General features: G+C 43.5%; 1 protein-coding gene across 1 annotated transcript; it reads left to right on the top strand.

The window, feature by feature from the left end:
• Positions 1-2,182: 2,182 nt before the first annotated feature.
• On the top strand, positions 2,183-3,148 carry LOC113036492 (olfactory receptor 52E4-like). Its single transcript, XM_026192885.1, has one exon. The coding sequence runs from the start codon at positions 2,183-2,185 to the stop codon at positions 3,146-3,148; it is 966 nt and encodes a 321-aa protein (XP_026048670.1).
• The last annotated feature ends 17,327 nt before the right edge of the window (positions 3,149-20,475 follow it).

A 20,475-nucleotide genomic window follows, 5' to 3' on the forward strand; every position in this document is an offset into this window, starting at 1 on the left:
ATAAATATATAAAACTATAAAAACTGCTTTCTACTTTTGTTCCGTTTTTAAAAAATGTAATCTATACTCATATCACTTTCTATCGTGAGCTGACATGTAGCAGGTGGTCTCTGTCACATTTTAAGATTATAATACTTTAGGAAATACAAAAAACACAATATGTGGCGCAGTCAGACACCTCAGGTAGATAAAGGTGTGCTGTACTGGTGACTCATAAATCTAAAACAATTTTTAATGATTAGTTTCAGTTTAATTTCAGCTCAGCGGAACAATAAGATCGAAAGCTTCTGAGTTTATTCTTGGTTAAAAACAGGGAGCGTTCACGTGCACCAGACTGGGGCGTTCATCAGTCTGGTGACCACCTGACATGTTTTCAGAAGCGCCGCCATGAAGACTGTGAGCATGACTGTGAGCAGGCTTGGGATGACCGACCTTTTCACAAGTGCTTCATATTGCAAGGTAGAGACCGCAATAATAAAATCAAACGACCCACTTTGATCAAAGTCAGGCCAAACTGTGGTACCAAACACACTGCTAAAAAAGTACAAGAACACTTTAATCAGACTACAGCGTTGAGTCTGAACTATTCAGGTAAGTATTGGAAGGAGATGTTAGTCAGTTTCAGGCCATACCTGGACCCTGCAGAGCTAGGTAGCCCAACTACCTGATGACAGGGATGGCATCTACGTATCGTTGCTAGAAGGTTTGATGTGTCTCCCAGCACGGTCTCAGGACCATGCAGAGAGATGGGCAGTTATGGGTGGACAGGGCCGTAGAAGGCCCTTAACCCATCAGCAGGACCGGTAAATGCTCCTCTTTGTAAGGAGGAACAGCGTCCTCAGAGCTACAGACCTCCAGCAGGACACTGGTGTGAATGTCTCTGACCAAACAATCAGAAACAGACTAACGAGGGGGGTCTGAGGCCCCGACGTCCTCTAGTGGACCCTGTGCTCACTGCCCGGCACCGTGGAGCCCGACAGGCATTAGCCATAGAATACCATAATTGGCAGGTCCACCAATGGTGCCCAAACTTTCCACAGACGAGAGCAGGTTCACTCTGAGCACATGTGACAGATGTGAAGGTGAAGTTGTGGAGAACGTTGTAACATCGTTTGTGGGGGGTCACTGATGGTCTGGGGAGGCATATCCACAGAGGGCTGCACAGACCTTTACAGGCAGCGGCACACTGACTGTCACTGGGTATCAGGATGAAATCTGTTGACCAGGTCATAGGTGACCCATCTGAGGTTAGGGTTTGGGCTCAGCTAACCTACCACTCATTATTCACCTGCTTGTAACACCCAGATTTTGATCTATCAGACTAGATCAGGATGAGTCGTCCTTTGTCCACAGTAGGACACCCACAGCAGAATAAAAGTGGTTTTCTTCTTCTGAACCTCTGAACTGTGATGTTCTGCTCAAATTGCGCAGGAAGTGGTCGGTGTGAAGCCGGCTGAATTTGCCTGTGATAGCTTATTTAAAACAAGAAAACGTTCATGTGCAACTGAAAAGTGCAGAAATTTCCACTCATGCTGAGCCTGGCCTGTTGTTTTAGTGGGCCCATCTTCATCAGCACGTCAGTGACGTGTTGCCACAGCTGCATGTTTGCAAAATTAGTGGTGCAGTTTGAGCCAAGGCCAGAATCTGTAGGTCTGAGCAGGTTTAGCGTGAGACACATGACTGCTTACTGACAGCTCTTTGTTGACGTCACGTCAACTCCAAGCTGCCCAGCCGTGATGCAGCGAGGCAACAACTAACCAGGCTTCACATGAGGACTGCTGCGTCTGTGAGGTTGTCCTCTGAAGCTGGACAGATACACAAAGGGCCTCGGGTAGAGTCAAACCCGGGGCTTCTGGTCACCTGCTCACCCTGTGCTATTAAAGCAACGAGATGGCTCACTCTGAAAACTGAAACAATTCCAGACGGTAAGTGCTCAGGAGACAGAGGCTGTTACACTGAACCACACAGACGCAAAACAAAACAAATCCGAACCTTCCCGTCAATCACTGAACTCGTTAGTCCGTCACATGGAGCGACGAAGGCGGATTTGTGCTGAGAAGGTATAAAAAGGCTGCAGAGGTGACTGTGTTGTCACAGGTGAACAGGTGAGCTGCAGTGTTTGTTAGATCAGACACAACAACTGTGCACATGACATATTTGGGACATTTGTACTTTGTGAGCTATGTTAAATGTAACCACGCCTCCTCTGTCTTATTTCATTCTTGGAGGTTTTATGAATGTTGGAAGTTTAAAATTCTTCTATTTCTCATTAACTGTAATATTATACATCCTGATCATTGCTGCCAACACGTCTCTGATTGTGGTTATCTGTGTGAACAGAAGCTTACATGAACCTATGTACATGTTTCTGTGCAGCCTGTTTGTGAATGAGCTGTATGGTAGCACAGGGCTGTTTCCATTCCTCCTGCTTCAGATCCTCTCTGATGTTCACACTGTTTCTGCTCCTCTCTGCTTCCTGCAGATCTTCTGCATTCACACTTATGGAAGCATTGAAGTTTCAAACTTAGCCGTCATGTCTTATGACAGATACCTCGCTATTTGTTGTCCTCTACAATATAACACCCAAATGACATCTAACAATACAGCTGTTCTGATTATGGTGATGTGGGCGTACTCTTTAGCGAAATTTCTTATTGCTTTGTCCTTAAACCTGCGTCTCAGGCTGTGTGGAAACGTCTTAAACAGTTTGTATTGTCAGAATTACCTGGTGGTTAGGCTGGCTTGTTCTAGCACAAAGGTGAATAATGTTTATGGGATTTTTGACATTATTATGACCATCATAGTCCCCACACTTATCATCTTGTTTTCTTACATGAAAATCCTCAAAGTGTGTTTTTATGGATCCAAACAGACGAGACAAAAAAGCCTGACCACCTGCACGCCTCAGCTGGTGTCTCTCTTGAATTTTTCTTGTGGTTGTTGCTTTGAAATATTTCAGAGTAGGTTCGATACGACGGGTTTACCTGCCGCTCTGAGAATCTTCCTGTCTCTGTATTTTCTCATGATGCAGCCGCTCATGAATCCGATCTTGTATGGAACGCAGATGTCAAAGATCAGAGGCGTTTATGAACATGTGCTGTCCTCTATAATGTCATGTGGGTGTAGTAAAGTTTCACAGAGTGATTGACAGCAGCTGACCTTGAAATGTGTTTGTTAAATTATGAGAAAGTGTCTTCCTGTGGAGATGAATTAATGTTTAGCTGATTTGTATTTAACAAAACAGAAGAGAAGCACCAGAGAGAACCTGTGTGCCACAGATATATACGCTGTAATATAATATAGCTTTCAGGCAATAAACACACACACACACACACACACACACACACACACACACACACACACACACACACACAGGGGCGGATCTAGAAGGGTGGCATGGGGTGGCAAGTGCCACCCCAGTTTTGCATATGACAGTGTTGTTTATTAAAATAAGATTAACAGTTTGAGCGTAGTTACAGTCAACAGTGAACATAAATGCTAAAACTGAATATATTGCATAGTGTCCCCCCCCTGCAACATTAACAAATGGTTCAGCCCATAGCAGGACCGCTTTTTTATTGTTTTCAGTAGCCAGCGATGTTTATGTTCGTGCCAGAGCACATTTTGAACACCATGGGAATTACGGATTTTACACAGGTGGGTGGATGTTACACTCTGGAAATGGAAGGAAGGTGAGTGTTATTAACCCTCTGTGGTCCACGGACACGCTGCACCTCCAGATCACATGACTGATGTGAGCTGACACAGCAACAAGCTGCAGCCGCTGAGTCTCTGTTTCAGCCACATTGAAAGTTCGGACTTTAAAGTTTTTATATTTTAATTACAGGCCAGTAAATCCAGAGTTATGATCACACACACACACACACACACACACACACACACACACACACACACACAGATTATATAGTATAATAGGGATAAGTTTGGTTACTCTACGTGACTTCAGACCGTCTCAGATTCCCCTAGAAATGTGGCGGGGAGAGGTCAATCGGGTGGGTTTTCCAGCTTTGTGTTCTGGCTGTTTGCTTTTGTTTTGTGCGTGTTTATTATATCTGACAACGGGAAAAACTCAAAATGTCAAAAATCCGTTTTTCATAATATAAATATCATCAAATAACTTTAGAAAAACTTCCATTTGACTCGTTACATTTAATATTAAAAAATATATATTTTTTTATTGTTTAATTAATCTTAAAATGTTAGTCTGCCAAATGTGCAGCAATTTAATGTATTTATTCTCTTTAGCTGATAGTTTGTGTGGTAGACTGTATAACTGCATCTCTACCAGTTTCTCTGTACTCCAGCCTCCTCTGTGCCATGTGAAGGGATTTTCCTTAATGCAGAAGAAATTATCTCCACGAAAAGGAGATCGGCCATCGCACAGTGGAACTAATTTTCTTCTTAAATAAAAATGAAAAAGGGCTACCTTTTAAATGCATCATGTTTTTAATTCGCAAGTTCATAAGCATTTTCCATTTCACAATCAGTTCTACCCCCAGGTCAGAAATATGTCTGGGAAAATTTCCCTAATATAATATTATTGATAAATACACCCATCTTGCGATTAATTTCATAAGTGCATGGAGGCAGGACCTCACAGCAGAAGCATACTCCATAATGTGTTGTACATTATTACATGTATATTATATGTAACGTGGTATTTTTCAATTATTGTATTTACCAACATCAAGAAGTGAAAAGCAAAGAAAGACTACGCCATGGTGCATGTTTAAACAAGGAGAGTTTACTGGTCATAATTATTTATTAAACAAATAAACCACATTTTTTTAACCCCCCAAAATAGACGTTCAAAGCAACACAGCGGCGGCCCAATATCAGACAGAACTCCACTCTGTCGAGTGAGCAATCATAATGAAGCAGTTGGTTTTATTTTGTGGATTCAAGCTGCGCTTCATATTTTTGGCCACCAGATGTCACCAGAGAGGACTGTGTTGAAAAGCTTCGTTTTTCAATCTCATCTCGGAAAACTCAAATGCACAGCTCACTGGAAACAGGAAGTAGGAGGGGGCTGCCGGCCCAGTTAGGTCCCAATTTGTAGCCGGCCTCATTCCATCTTCCACCAATGGTCAGCCTCCACCTGGAAACTTACATAACACAAACATCACAGAGTACAAACAATGCCCCCGCCTGGTGTGGCGAGTAACAGCACCACACGGCAACAGGCAGTCTGCAGAGAAGGGTAGATTGGAGGCCAATATAGAGGGAGTTACAGTAGTCTAATCTAAAGGCAATAAAGGCATGGATAAGTTTCTCAAGGTCCTTACAGGGTATGTAAGGCTTGGCCTTGGCAATTTGGTGTAATTGGTAAAAGCTAGATTTAACTACAGTGGAGACTTGTTTGTCAAGTTTAAAAAAAAAATGTCCAAGAGAACATCCAGGTCGCTTACAGTGTCAGAAAGAAAGGTGCAAACTGCCCAAGGGAACCTGTCAGTTGGTCCCTAGGAATATGGCTGTCGAAAACAAGAATTTCTGTTTTCTTTTCATTTAAAATGAGTGAGTTACTCAATAATCAATCCTTAACTTCTCTCTTACAATCAAAAAGGCAGCGTCCCACACGCCATCAGACTGTTTAACTCCTCTCTGGAGGGGAGAGGGAGGGGAAACAGGAAACAGGAGGACAAAGGAGGGGGGAACAACTAAGCTGTAGTGCCTCTTCACCTCACTGTACAATACCTTGTGCAATACTTTTTGTAAATAGTCAACAGTGCAATAGACTCAATACTTGAAATGTGCAATTCACTTGTATTTTTATTTTTTATTCCTATTTATTCTATTTATCCCCTTCGTATATTTTATTTATATTTGTCTCTGTATTTATATATGTGTGTGTGTGTGTGTGTGTGTGTGTGTGTATATATATATATATATATATATATATATATATATATATATATATATATATATATATATATATATATATATATATATATATATATATATATAAAAACACCCAGCACGCCCCTGCGGGCGGTTTATCCTTCAAGCTCGGGTCCTCTACCAGAGGCCTGGGAGCTTGAGGGTCCTGCGCAGTATCTTAGCTGTTCCCAGGACTGCGCTCTTCTGGACAGAGATCTCCGATGTTATTCCCGGGATCTGCTGGAGCCACTCGCCTAGCTTGGGAGTCACCGCACCTAGTGCTCCGATTACCACGGGGACCATATATATATATATATAACAATTCTGTAACTGTAACTTCGGTCGTTGCTGTGCTTTTTTTTTTTTGGAAGTCGAATTTCCCAGAGGAACCCACCCGAGGGATTAATAAAGTTCTATCTTATCTTATCTTATCTTATCTTATCTTATCTTATCTTATCTTATCTTATCTTATCTTATCTTATCTTATCTTATCTTATCTTATCTTATCTTATCTTATCTTATCTTATCTTATCTTATCTTATCTTAGCGACAGTAAGACATCCTCAGTCAGATGAAAGTAAATTTGAATATCATCTGCGTAACAATGGAAGGAAATTTTATATTTTTCAAAGATGCGACCTAGAGGTAACAAATAAAAGAAAACAACATAGGGCCCAACACAGCCCCTTGGGGCACACCACAGGAAAAGGGGGCAACAGAGGAAGAGTAATTTCCCATCGTAACAGCGAAGGACCTTTCAGAAAGGTACGATTTAGACCAACTAAGAGCAGTACCCTTAATGCCTACCATATGTTCTAGCCTCGTTAAAAGGATATTGGAGTCCACTAAATCAAACGCTGAGGACAAATCCAATAAAACTAAAACCGCTGAGTGCCCTGAATCAGTGATTAAAAGGAGATCACTGAAAACTCTCAACAATGCCGTTTCTGTACTATGACATGTTTGAACCCAGACTGGAATTTATCAGTGATGCTATTTGCATCTAGATGGGCCCGTAGTTGCAAAAGGACTGTTTTCTTGTTTTACCCAAGAAAGGAAGTTGGGTAGGAAGGAAATCGGCCTATAGTTTGCAGGGTCATTTTGGTCAGTGCTACTTTTTTTAAGAACAGGTTGTGAGCAAACACATGGCAACAGTTGGAAGGAAAAACAGCAAGAAACCTTTGGATGGGCGCTGATGTTCACTGCTGAATGGCACATCGGGTCCTGTTATTTGTGGCTGCTTGCATCAATGTGTCCAGAAATGAAGACGGCTTTTCAGCAGCAAAGAGACAATATATGGAAATGTGACTGGTTCCAGTGCTGTGTTGCTGAAAAACAGTAGTCTCTTCGCAACACACGATTACTGACATTATCAAGATAACAAAAAACAAACGAACCCCAAAACAAAGCACCAAATGGGAGGAGCTGTGAGCCGCTGCCATCTTGGATCATCTTGGTTTTCTTTTTTTTTTTTTTGCCTGTCCCATTTGGTTCTTTAGCCGTCAGAATTGTTGTCTGAAGACCAACAAGGATACCCAATGGATTTACTTTGCCAAATGGATCATCGTGGCATTGCCGTATTGGTCCATTTGGTCGATCTTTGTTTTTATTATTTATTATATTTTATTTTCAGATGTTACAGACGGGACAGACATGAGTGAGGGATAGGAAAGGGAGAAAGAAAGAGGAAGGAAAGGAAAAGCAGAAGGGGAGAGGGACAGTGAGAAAGGGGGGGAGAAAAAAAATAAGAATCTCCTGGATCACCTGTTGAGAGAAGAATAGAAAACAAGCAAAAAAAACAAGCAAAAAAACAAAGCAACATACTAAACACAACACCATCGCATTAATCTAGCTAAGTGTAAACAGCAGTAAATACTAAATATTCAATGTTGTTGTGCAGCACGCAGGACAGATGTGCTTCGAAGTAGCAGCCAAGAAAGGTGTAATTTGGGTCTACGAGCAGTGAACACCCGTGTGCATACCTGTGTGGATCAGCGCGCTTGTATTCCAAAGGTTTCTCCATGTAACGATCTGCTAGGGAGTGTGGGGGGGCCTCATCTAGGTTTTCATCAGGGTTAAACTAGAATTTGGTGAGTGGGAACCTTAAAATCAGGTGTGACAGTGAAGTGTGAAGAAAAGCATCACTTAGTTATGCGATGATGATTATGTCATCAAATCAGGGGAAATTAATCAACTTTGTCTGATGGCAGCTGTATGATTGCTTCTCGATTTAGCTGATTTTTAACAGAGCGGAGAACAAAAAAGGTTCATGAGCAAATAAGCAGTTCAGTCTTTATTTTTAAAAAGTGCCAAATATGATGGCTCCAGTTTGGCCTTATTTCATGGACGCAGAAATTTTTTTAACATCTTTTTGTTAAATTATCAGATACAACAAGGTATCAAAGCTGCAAAAACCAAATACATGACTTATTAATCACAAAGTGTTGTTTGTGTGCACCTTTGCATATATTTCTTTTTTTTTTTTGTATACATGTCGGAAAACTTCTGTTGCAGTAAATTACTCATCATAGCATCCATAAGATAGATAAGATAAGATTAGATAACCTCTATTAGTTCCACGTGTGGGAAATTTCTTTTGTTACAGCAGTGGACAGTGCAAAGTTGCATAGAAAAATTAGAGAAAAAACACTGGAATAATATATCTATGAGATACTGTACACAATAGAATAAAATAAAATAAAAATAAAATACTATAGACAAATACAATTGAGTATAATACAACGATGCCAGAAAGAGTATTGCACTTAGTGTTATTGTACATGTGTGGATGTGTTTGATCAGCTGGAGTCCTTTTTGTGGAGTCTGACAGCAGTGGGGAGGCCTGTGAAATCTCTCCGTCCCACACCGTGGGTGCTGCAGCCACTGAAGGAGCTGCTCAGTGCTGTCAGAGTCTCCTGCATGGGGTGGGACATGTTGTCCAACAGGGGTGACAGCTTAGCCACCGTTCTGCTGTCACTCACCACCTCCACTGGGTCCAGAGGGCATCCTAGCTCAGTCTCTTCCTGTGCCCAGCAGAGATGTTGCCACCCCAGCAGACCACACCATAGAAGATGACTGAGACCACTGGCTTTGGTAAAGTTCATTCCACTGAAACAGCCCTTCTTAGAGTTTCTAATGACATTTTGTTACAAAGCGATGCAGGTAAATGTTCTGTTCTCTTAATGTTGGATCTTACGTCGGCCTTTGATACTGTTGACCACCATATTTCACTTAACAGGCTGAAACACTGGGTCGGTGTCTCTGGGACTGCATTGAAATGGTTCTCCTCGTATCTCTCTGAACGATATTCTTCTGTGGCAGTTTCTAAGTATAGATCATCTTCTGCGTCCCTGTCTTTTGGTGTGCCACAAGGCTCTGTGCTGGGGCCATTACTGTTTCTAGTTTATTTACTCCCTCTTCAGCACATTTTGAGCCCTTTTGAGGATATTTGTTATCATTGTTATGCAGACGATATCCAACTCTATATATCTTTTAAACCGGAAGAGGCCTCGAAGCTGCAGCTTTTAAATGTGTGCTTGGAAACCATTAAAGGCTGGATGGCTGAAAACTTCCTCCAACTAAATGAAAATAAAACCGAAGTCCTCTTATGCGCCCCAGATAGACATAGACCCAGTATAATAAATGCTCTTGGTCCTCTTTCAACGTTTGTAAAACCATCTGTCAGGAACTTAGGGATTATCCTTGATCCTGCTCTTACGTTAGATAGTCATGTTAAATCTCTTGTTCGGTCTTGCTTTTATCATTTAAGAAATATTTCTAAATTGAGCTCCATAATTTCCTATACCGAACTGGAGATTGTTATTCATGCTTTTATCTCATCACGACTGGACTATTGCAATTCCCTGTTTACTTGTCTAAACAAAGGTTCCTTGGAGCGTCTGCAGATCGTTCAGAATGCTGCAGCAAGACTTTTGACGAAAGTTTCTAAATATTCACATATAACACCGTTGCTTATGCAGTTACATTGGCTTCCTGTCGAATTTAGAGTCCATTTTAAGATTTTGGTTTTAACTTTTAAGGCTCTTCAACAACAAGCACCACCATATATCATTGAACTTTTACAGCCCTATGCCCCTAGTAGGTCTCTGAGGTCGAGTAGTCAGGGCCTACTTGTCACTCAGTATACGAGACCGAAAACTAGGGGTGATAGAGCTTTTGCTACTGTGGCCGCCAGACTGTGGAATTCTCTTCCTCAGGACTTACGATCCGCTGATTCATTGATTACTTTTAAAAAACAGCTAAAAACACATCTTTTTAAAACTGCTTTTTGCTAACTTTGTTTGTTTTTTGTGTTTTTTAATCTGTTATATCTTGTAAAGCACTTTGTGATCTCTATCTAGAAATGTGCTATATAAATGAAATTTTACTTTACTTACTTTACTTACTTACCACAGAGTCATAGAAGGTCTTCAGGAGTGGGCCCTTCACTCCGAAAGACCTGAGTCTCCGCAGCAGGTACAGCCTGCTCTGCCCTTTCCTGTAGAGGGCGTCTGAATTATGAGTGTACAGATGAACACCAAGCTACCTGTAGCTGTCCACAGCCTCAATGTCCATACCTTGGATGTTCAGTGGTTGCAGTGGAGAATGCTTGTGCCTGCGGAAGTCTACCACCAGTTCCTTGGTTTTACTGGCGTTGATCTGGAGGTAGTTCAGCTGGCACCAGTCCACAAAGTCTTGGGTCAGACCTCTGTACTCCTTGTCGTCCCCATCAGTGATGAGGCCGACTATTGCAGAGTCATCAGAGAACTTCTGCAGGAAGCACTGGGTGGAATTGTGGGAGAAGTCTGCAGTGTAGATGGTGAAGAGGAACGGAGCCAGAACCGTTCCCTGTGGGGCCCCCGTACTGCAGACGACCCTGTCCGACACACAGCCCTGAGTCCTCACATACTGTGGTCGGTCGGTGAGGTAGTCCAGGATCCAGGTAGTGAGGTGATGGTCCACTCCAGAGTTCTCCAGCTTGTCCTTCAAGACCGTGGGAAGAATAGTGTTGAAGGCACTGGAGAAATCAAAGAACATGATTGTCACAGTGCTCCCAGCGGTCTCCAGGTGAGCGAGGGAACGATGTAGGAGGTGAATGAACTGAAATGATTCAGTTCATTTGCCCACCTCACATCCCCCCCAGGCAGAGAGTTCTGATGTTTGTGGCCCGAGATGGTTCTGAGGCCTCTCCAGACTTCGCCAACGTTTTTTGTTGAAGCTGGTTCTCCATCTTCTGCCTGTAGCTCTCCTTCCCATTCCTTATCAGTCCCCTCAGCAGGTCACATTTATAAAATCATTTGCTGCAGACTTACACCACAGCAGGTAACAAGTACACAGCTGGACGTTTAATGTTCCTTCCTGCTGCTTGTCCCTACTTTTACCTGAGAGTCCAAAACCAGCGTGAAGTTTAGGAAATAATGACACTTTTAAAAGAATATTTTTAATCATTATTGTCTCTTTTATGAAATGATGTTGAATTCTAGTTTATCAGTTTTCACGTATTTCATTCTTGAAGCCTATATGAAGGTAGGAGCTCTGAAATATTTGTATTTTATGATAACAGTGACGTTCTACATCACAGTCATTGCTACCAACACGTCTCTGATTGTGGTTATCTGTGTGAACAGAAGCTTACATGAACCTATGTACATGTTTCTGTGCAGCCTGTTTGTGTATTTTCAGATATATATAATTGTTTATAGAAATTTTCCATTAATTTAACCAGTTTATTATTTTCATATTGATTCTGACCTCTTTCATCTTTTAGTGACGTGAGATTCTAGTTTCCCAGCAGCCAAACGTGCCGATAACCGTCCAGGTTTATCTGCCAGCTCAAACAGCCTTAGCATAGAATATACTGGCCTCTGCTTTTTCAGTCACAAATTGATTCAGAGCTGATCTAGTGGCTTCTATTTTTTTCAGTACGTCAGGTGAAAAATGTATTTTGAGGGAGTGCTCTAGATCTGCTCATTTTTTTTCCAGGTCCATTTGATGTTTTAAAGATTCTTTCTTTTTCGCTATACTGTATGAAATTATAACGCCACGTAAGTATGCCTTCATTGTCTCCCAAAGGACAAAAGGATTTGTGTTTATTATCATTTGTCCGTAAAAAAAGATCCACTTGTTCTTTTATATAACTCCGAAACATAGAATTATTTAAAAGTGATGGATTTAATCGCCAACTACGTAGAGTTGGGTGAGCTTCAGGAGGTGAAATATTTAAATGAACATCTGCAGAGAGTATACGCGTACCAGTATCACAAATACTAACTCTGTTGACCTCCCTCGAGACAAGGAAATAATCAATACGGGAAAAACTCTTATGTGGATTAGAATAAAAAGTATAATCTTTTTCACCTGGATGAAGAGTTCTCCAAACGTCTATCAGCTGCAAGTCAGAACACAGTCCCTTGATAGCTTCTTGCTTTTTGGATACTGAGCTGTTGGGTGGTGGATTTTGATCCATTTCTGGGTCTATGCTACAATTAAAATCTTCTGCCAGAACAGTAAATGTTGTCAAATTGACAGATATTTCTTTTATAAGTTCTGAGTAAAAATTTTCCAGATATACATTCGGAGCATAAATACAGCCTATCAGAACAGATTCCCCATATAAACGTCCTCTTCAACCTGAGCCTGAGGTTGGGAAGAGTCCCACAGCTCTGGAAAACCTCCTGTGTTGTACCAGTGCCAAAGACTTCACGCCCCAAGGACCTCAACAGCTACAGGCCGGTGGCTCTGACATCCCACCTGATGAAGACCCTGGAGCGGTTGGTCCTGGCTCAGCTTCGGCGCCTAATAAGCTCATCACTGGACCCACTTCAGTTTGCCTACCAGCCTGGCATTGGAGCGGATGATGCCGTCATTCACCTCCTACATCGTTCCCTCGCTCACCTGGAGACCGCTGGAAGCACTGTGAGAATCATGTTCTTTGATTTCTCCAGTGCCTTCAACACCATTCTTCCCTCGGTTCTAAAGGACAAGCTGGTGAACTCTGGAGTGGACCATCACCTCACTACCTGGATCCTGGACTACCTCACCGACCGACCACAGTATGTGAGGACTCAGGGCTGTGTGTCGGACAGGGTCGTCTGCAGTACGGGGGCCCCACAGGGAACGGTTCTGGCTCCGTTCCTCTTCACCATCTACACTGCAGACTTCTCCCACAATTCCACCCAGTGCTTCCTGCAGAAGTTCTCTGATGACTCTGCAATAGTCGGCCTCATCACTGATGGGGACGACAAGGAGTACAGAGGACTGACTCAAGACTTTGTGGACTGGTGCCAGCTGAACTACCTCCAGATCAACGCCAGTAAAACCAAGGAACTGGTGGTAGACTTCCGCAGGCACAAGCATTCTCCACTGCAACCACTGAACATCCAAGGTATGGACATTGAGGCTGTGGACAGCTACAGGTACCTTGGTGTTCATCTGAACAATAGACTGGACTGGACTCATAACTCAGACGCCCTCTACAGGAAAGGGCAGAGCAGGCTGTACCTGCTGCGGAGACTCAGGTCTTTCGGAGTGAAGGGCCCACTCCTGAAAACTGCACATTCCAGGGTGGCCTTTTGTTGTGGGCAGTCTGAGGTACACCTGTGCACTACTCATGATGTCAGATCAGCATCCTGATGTGGCACACCTGTGAGGTGGGATGGATTATCTCAATATAGCAGATGTGCCCACTACCACACATTTGGACTGATTTGTGACCACTGTTTGGGAGGGATGGTTATATTGTGTATCTGGAATGAATTTTAGGTCTCTACGTCCATCCCATGGGGAATGGGAGCAAAAACAAAAGTGTTGCGTTTATATTTTTGTTCAGTGTATAATCCCCCAACAGCTTGTGTTAGAACAAATGACCAGACATCCTCCAGCTTCTGTCTCTTGAGGGGCACCAGGCAGGATGCCCACTCTCCCCTTCACTGTTTGCAATTTTTATTGAACCACTAGCAGCAGCAATTAGACAGAATTCAGTAATTAAGGGCATAAAATGCAAGAACGTGGAACATAAAATCAGCCTTTATGCGGATGATGTGTTACTCTTTCTCCAAAATTCACAAACCAATATCTGTGGGGTGATTGAATTGATAAACTCTTTTGCAAGAATATCAGATTACTCAATTAACTGGTCAACATCTACAGTCCTACCGATTAATTGCTCCTTCCATAATTCCTCTTCTACACCACTGCAATCGGGAAATATAAAATATTTAGGTATTAATGTTTCTCCCAAGCTTGCAGATCTAACTAAATTAAACCATATCCCACTTTTAAAGAAGGTAGAAGATGATCTGGCTAGATGGAAATGTCTACCCATATCACTCATGGGAAGGGTTGCCGCTATAAAAATGATGGTCTTACCAAAAATAAATTATTTATTCTCAATGATCCCAACTAAACCGCCACAAGATTGGTTCAGATCTCTAGATTCATGTATGTCCAAATTCCTTTGGAAAAATAAACCCCCACGTATAAGCTTAAAAACACTACAAAAGACCAAGGATAAAGGAGGACTAGAACTGCCTAACTTTCAGCACTACTTCTTAGCCAACAGGCTTCAGTTTATCTCAGGATGGCTAAAACACACCCTCTTAGATGAACCTTGGCTAGATGTAGAACAAGCACTCTGCAATAATCTAGAGATCTCAGACCTACCATTTATCAGCTCAAACATCCAACGACATGAATGCTTTAAAAGCATCAACATCAGCTCTTCTCTGACAGCATGGTGCGAGTTTCTAAAATTGACGGCGTCTTCATTAATCCCATGCAAAGGTACACCTATCTGGAACAACCCTGACATATTACAAAACAATAATATGATAAACTTTTCAGATTGGAGTGATAAAGGAATCAAATATTTAGAACATATACTAGAAGGAACAGAATTTATTTCATTTGACGGACTAGTTACACAATATGGGATCAACAAGAAAAGATTTTTAGAATATCAACAAATTAAATCCATAGTAAAAAAGAAATTTAAACCGGGTCAAGTTGAACTACAAACACCACCAAGTGTGGTTCAATTTCTTACTCTTAAAACCCCAAAATTACTATCCAAAATATACAGAATGCTTTCTAAAACAGATGAATCAATATCACTTCCTATTGCAAAATGGGAAGCGGATTTATCAGTTAACTTAGACCTAAACTTCTGGTCTCAGATTTGCTTAAAAACCTTTCATCTAATTAGAAATCCCAGTCTGCAATTAATTCAATACAAAATATTACATAGAGTGCACTATACAGGTCATCGGATGTTCAAGATGGGCTTTACGTCTACCAACAACTGCTCACACTGCCAAACCAATTCACCGGACAATTATATCCACGCTCTTTGGTTCTGTCCACCAGTGCAGAAGTTTTGGCGTGAGATATGTGAGGACTTATCGAAGTGTCTGAATGTAACATTCCAACTTCCCCCTTAGTGTGTTTGTTGGGCAGCTTAGATAATGTCACTTCAGAAAAGAATATAGCCCATATGATCTTCACTGCCCTATGCATAGCCAAGAAAACAGTCCTCATGAACTGGAAAAATAAAAATAATCTTAATTCTAACCAATATAGAAATTATCTATTAGATTACATTAGTCGTGATACAGCCTCTGCCACCACATCAGATCAATTGCTCTGGGCTCCTTTGATCAGCTCCATCACCTAGTGGGGGTGGGGTGGGGGGGGTCATAGTTTGGTCCCGCCTTCACTGTTGTGATTGGTGTGGGGGTAGGGACAGGCTTAGGGCGTCGGGGGGTTCCCCGGAGGCATCTTCCTTGCGGGGCTCAACCCGGGGTAGCGGTCATGTCCGGTTAGGGGCTCTGTTGGCTCTCAGGTGACTGTTTCCTCGCGGCTGCGTGCAGCGGGGCTAGGGGAGGGTCTGTGCTGACGGACGTGGGTTACTGACCTGGTAGCCTGGCTGCCCCTGGGTGGGTCCGGGATGGGCGTGAGGTTCTGGGGGTGCTCCGTCTCTGGGCTGGGGCCCTGGCTGGGCCTCGGGGCCTTGGGTCCTGGTTTGTGTGTTGCTGGGGTTGTGGGCGGGTGGGTGCATGGGGGCCCAGCCCTGGAGCAGGATGCCGCCGGTGCATCGAGCCACCTGGGGGGCTCTTCAACTGGTGGGGAAGATTGTCACATCTTGCAGGAGCTTTCCTCTCCTCAGGGGCTCCCTCTGCAGGAGGGGGAGATACAGGAGAGGTGGAGGAAGATCTCAGCCTGGGTGTTTATTGTCTTATGTAGTCTGGAAGATGAGTGGATGGTGGGGTGGGTGCAGTTTTCTCTGTGGTGGGGTCGGGTGGACTGTCCCAGGCTCTGTGGGGCCGGGAGGCGCTGCTGCACTGGGCCCCGGTCTGGATGGGCCTGGGCCCCCTTTCCCTGGCGGGTAACTCAGACACGGTAACTTCGGTCACTCAGACACAGCTGGCTGATGGCGGAGCTCACGGGCGCGTCACTGCAACCCCCCCTGGCTTCTGCTCCGCGGCTGCTGAGTGAGCCCTCATCTGGGACTCTCCTCAGCTCTTTCTGGGACAGTGGCGCGGCTGCCCCTCTGTTGGTCTTCCTTGGTCTCTTGTGTTCTGGGGGCCTCTGGATGTCTGGAGTTTTGATCTCCTCCATACCTGCTTCATGCCCTGGAGGACGGGGCTGTGGCCCCCCCACACCCTCTAGCAGATCATTACATGAAGGAACCTTTTAAAAAAACAAAAAACAAGCGCGTCCATGCTCACAGGTGTACACACGGGTGATCACACCCACAAACTACACCCTTTTTGGCTCCTACCTCAAAGCACACTGTGTTCTGTTGATCTTATGTGCTGCACAATAATGTTTAACATTTAGTATTTACTGTCATATTCCCATATATCATCGTGATGTTGTTTATTCTATTACTCTTGTTCTCTTCTGCTTGCTTTCTTTTTTCTTTCTCAGCAGGTGATCCAGGTGATTGATAGATGCATTTTCTTTCTTTTTTTTTCTTTTTCTGCTCATTCTGTTGGTTTTTGGTTTTTGCCCTTCTCCCCCGTCCCTCTTCTCAGCTGTTTCTCTTTCCCTCTTTCTTTCTCCCCTTCTTTCCCCCAGTCAAGTCTGTCCCGTATTCAGTAAGTGAAAATAAAATAAACAATAAAAGGTGAATCAAATGGACCATTACGGCAAGGCTGGGATGGTCAGTTTGGTAAAGTAAATCCGTTGGGCATCTTTCTTTGCCTTTAGACAACAATTCTGATGCAAAAGAGCCAAACGGGACAGGCAAAAAAAAAAGAATGTTTTCATTAATCAAGTTCGTGATTAAAGGTGAGCCTTTGTTAAGGTTGTTTAGGTCCTAAAAATAAATCTAAAGACAGAGGCAAGCAAAGCCCACAATCCAAAAGAAACAGAGAAGACTAAGAATTCCAGGAATAATGAAGGTAGTCACAATCAAGTTAATTACAAATCGGGAACACAAGAGAGGCAGGAATAATATAATGAATATAAATCAGAATCCAGAGAACCAGAATTGGAGATAAAATATCTGAATTTCAGGAGTGAGACCATGCCTCCAAACAAGTGCCTTCCGGTTCTTATCTATATGATCCCCCTAGGAAGCTGTTCGTTCTCCCACGTACACCTTTTGAGAAGGTTTTTAACACAGCTTATCTCACAAGAGTAACATTATTTGGTAAATGGTAAATGGCCTGTATTTATATAGCGCTTTTCTAGTCCCTAAGGACCCCAAAGCGCTTTACATATCCAGTCATCCACCCTTCCATTTGCTTTGCTCAGCTCTGCTTCATCGCATCCCTTTCAGGCAGTCCAAGAATATCGAACACAATGAATGTCATTGCGGTGCTTCAGGGAGTGCTGAATGCTGCAGACCATCGAGGGAAACTTTCGAGCAGTTTTCTCGCCGCACAACAATCCAGTCTGCTTCGTTGATCCATCTAGTCATCTCCTTTCTGCTAAATCCATTTATGAAGTAACTCCAGCTGCTCACCACCTCCACGAAGTTCAGCAAGATCAACCACCAGCAAAGCTCACAGCTCCACTCACATTGCTCGGAAACAGGCCCACTGGCCGGGCCAGTTAGCCGAAAAGCCAACGGATGCCAACACAGGACCCAGAAGCCACGCTGTACCCACGCTTACGTAAGGTCTCCAGAGTAGCTCGGTTTCAACTGCTTCTTAACCTACTTAACCAAATGTTAATCCAAAGTCTTCTTCATGCAGAAGCAAATGAAAGCTCCAATTGAAAAAGCTACTGCGTACTTTTTAGCTCCACCCACTCGTCAGTGCCAGGTAGCAGGGACAAGCTCAGTTCTGTGCACCTGCCTCCTAACACCATTTAATGTGCAGCTTGGACATCAGTCACCAGTTCCATCCTCTGCTGCTCCTCCATTCCAGTTTATCTCTGCTAGCCACGGGATGCCAGTTTCGATGTTTTCTATCCCTCCTTCTCTATCCGTCATGCCAGTTTCTCTGCAAAGATTAAAAAAAAAAAAACAAGCTCATCTTCTACAAATGCAGCAGCATGCTTTTGGCACTGAGTTGCCAGTCTCTCTGCACCTATCGTTGGAAAAAGCAGATGTGAACCCTTCTGGCACTGTGATGTCCGGTTCTTTCTCTATCCCTCCTTTGCATATGCAGCAGCAAATTTCGTGCCACTGGTATGCATGTTTTTCCACATTGGTCCTTCATAGTGAACCCTTTCGGCGCAGGGATGCCACATTCTTTCTCTATCCCTTATTTGAAAATGCAGCAACAAGCTTTTCTGCATCTATCATTACAAAAAGCAGCAGGGAACTCTTCTGCCTTTAGGATGTCATGTTTGCAATATGCAGACTTCCTGACACCGGAATGCCAGTTTCTCATTTGCAAAATGCAGAAGCAAGTTTTTCTACCACTGGGTTGCCAGTTTCTCCACATCTAGCCCACATATTCTAAGCAGCAGACATTCCTTTTGGCACTAGGATGTCATAAAGAATGTCAAAACGAATGTCAGGCTCTCTTTCTCTATTCCTCATTTGCAAATGCAAAACAAAACTTTTTTCACTGCGATACCAGGTTCTTTCTTCCCTGATCTTCCTTTGCAAAGTACAGCAGTTTACTCTTTTGGCACTGGATTGGCAGCTTCTGCCATCAACCATTTTCTCCAAAAATACAAAAACTTATTGTCACCGGGTTGCCACTTTATTTTTCTACTATCTCTCCTTTGCAATTTGTAGAAGCAAAATTTTCTGGCACCGGGATGCCAGTTTCTCTTCCTTCTATCCCTCTTTCACAAATGTAGCAGCAAGTTTTCCCTACTGAGATGCCAGTTTCCCTGCATCTAACCATCTTTCACAAGATATAACAGTGCACATTCCTGGCACCATGTTGCCAGTCTTCATATCCATATCAGTCATTTGCAAACATAGGAATAATGATTCCTCACACCAGTTTCTTCTTTTTGTCCCCTCCTCCACAAGATGGAGCAGCAAACCCTTCCGGCACCAGGATGACAGTTTTTCTGCCATCTTTCCTGCCTTTGCAAAGCACCAGCTTTTCCACCACCATCCAATGCTTGAAGATGATCCTGATATCACAAATGGTAAAAATGATTCCTTTGAGATGCTCTAATGTCTTCTGAGTGTTTTGCACAACTTCATTCAAAACACTGAAGTTATAGTGAAACAGAATCAGCGGAGAGGTCACGTGACTAGTTAAATGGCGTGTTGAGACCAAATGTAAAGGCAAGTTTTCTTTCACGGCGCCATCCATCTTCATCCGCTTTATCCGAGGCCAGGTCGCGGGGACAGCAGCCTAAGCAAAGAGGCCCAGACCTCTCTCTCCCCAGCCACCTCCTCCAGCTTATCCGGGGGAACACCAAGGCGTTCCCAGGCCAGCCGAGAGATATAATCTCTCCAGCGTGTCCTGGGTCTGCCCCGGGGCCTCCTCCCGGTGGGACATGCCTGGAACACCTCACCCAGGAGGCGCCCAGGGGGCATCCTTGTCAGATGCCCCAACCACCTCAGCTGGCTCCTTTCGATGTGGAGCAGCAGCTGCTCTACTCTGAGCCCCTCCCGGATGGCCGAACTTCTCACCCTATCTCTAAGGGAGAGGCCACCCTTCGGAGGAAGCTCATTTCTGCCGCTTGTATCCGCGATCTCGTTCTTTCGGTCACTACCCACAGCTCGTGGCCATAGGTGAGGGTAGGGACGTAGATCGACCGGTAAATTGAGAGCTTCGCTTTTACACTCAGCTCCCTCTTCACCACGATGGACCGGTGCAGCATCCACATTACTGCAGCTGCAGCCCCAATCCGTCTGTCGATCTCCGGCTCCCTTTCATGGCGCCATTTCGAATAAAGCCTATACAATAAATATTCAAATGTCGTGATGTAAACACCTTCAGTGACTTGTGTGAATTCATTTTTGTTCCTTCATAAATGAGTACAGCTGATTGTTTGACTTTTCCTAGTCTCACATGTGTTTGATCTAATTATTTATTGAATTGTAGTTTACACATTGATTTCTTGTGATCATATGAAGTCTCTGAGGAGGTGAATTGAGCACTCATAGCTTAAAAGATTGGGCGACCTGATAATTTTTCCACCTGTGTTTTCATG

Source organism: Astatotilapia calliptera, chromosome 14 (assembly GCF_964374335.1).
Source record: "Astatotilapia calliptera chromosome 14, fAstCal68.1, whole genome shotgun sequence".
NCBI classification, from domain to species: Eukaryota; Metazoa; Chordata; class Actinopteri; order Cichliformes; family Cichlidae; genus Astatotilapia; species Astatotilapia calliptera.

What these genes read in the sequence shown, in the direction of transcription:
- LOC113036492 (XM_026192885.1), top strand. Translation starts at nt 2,183, where the DNA reads ATGTTAAATGTAACCACGCCTCCTCTGTCTTATTTCATTCTTGGAGGT.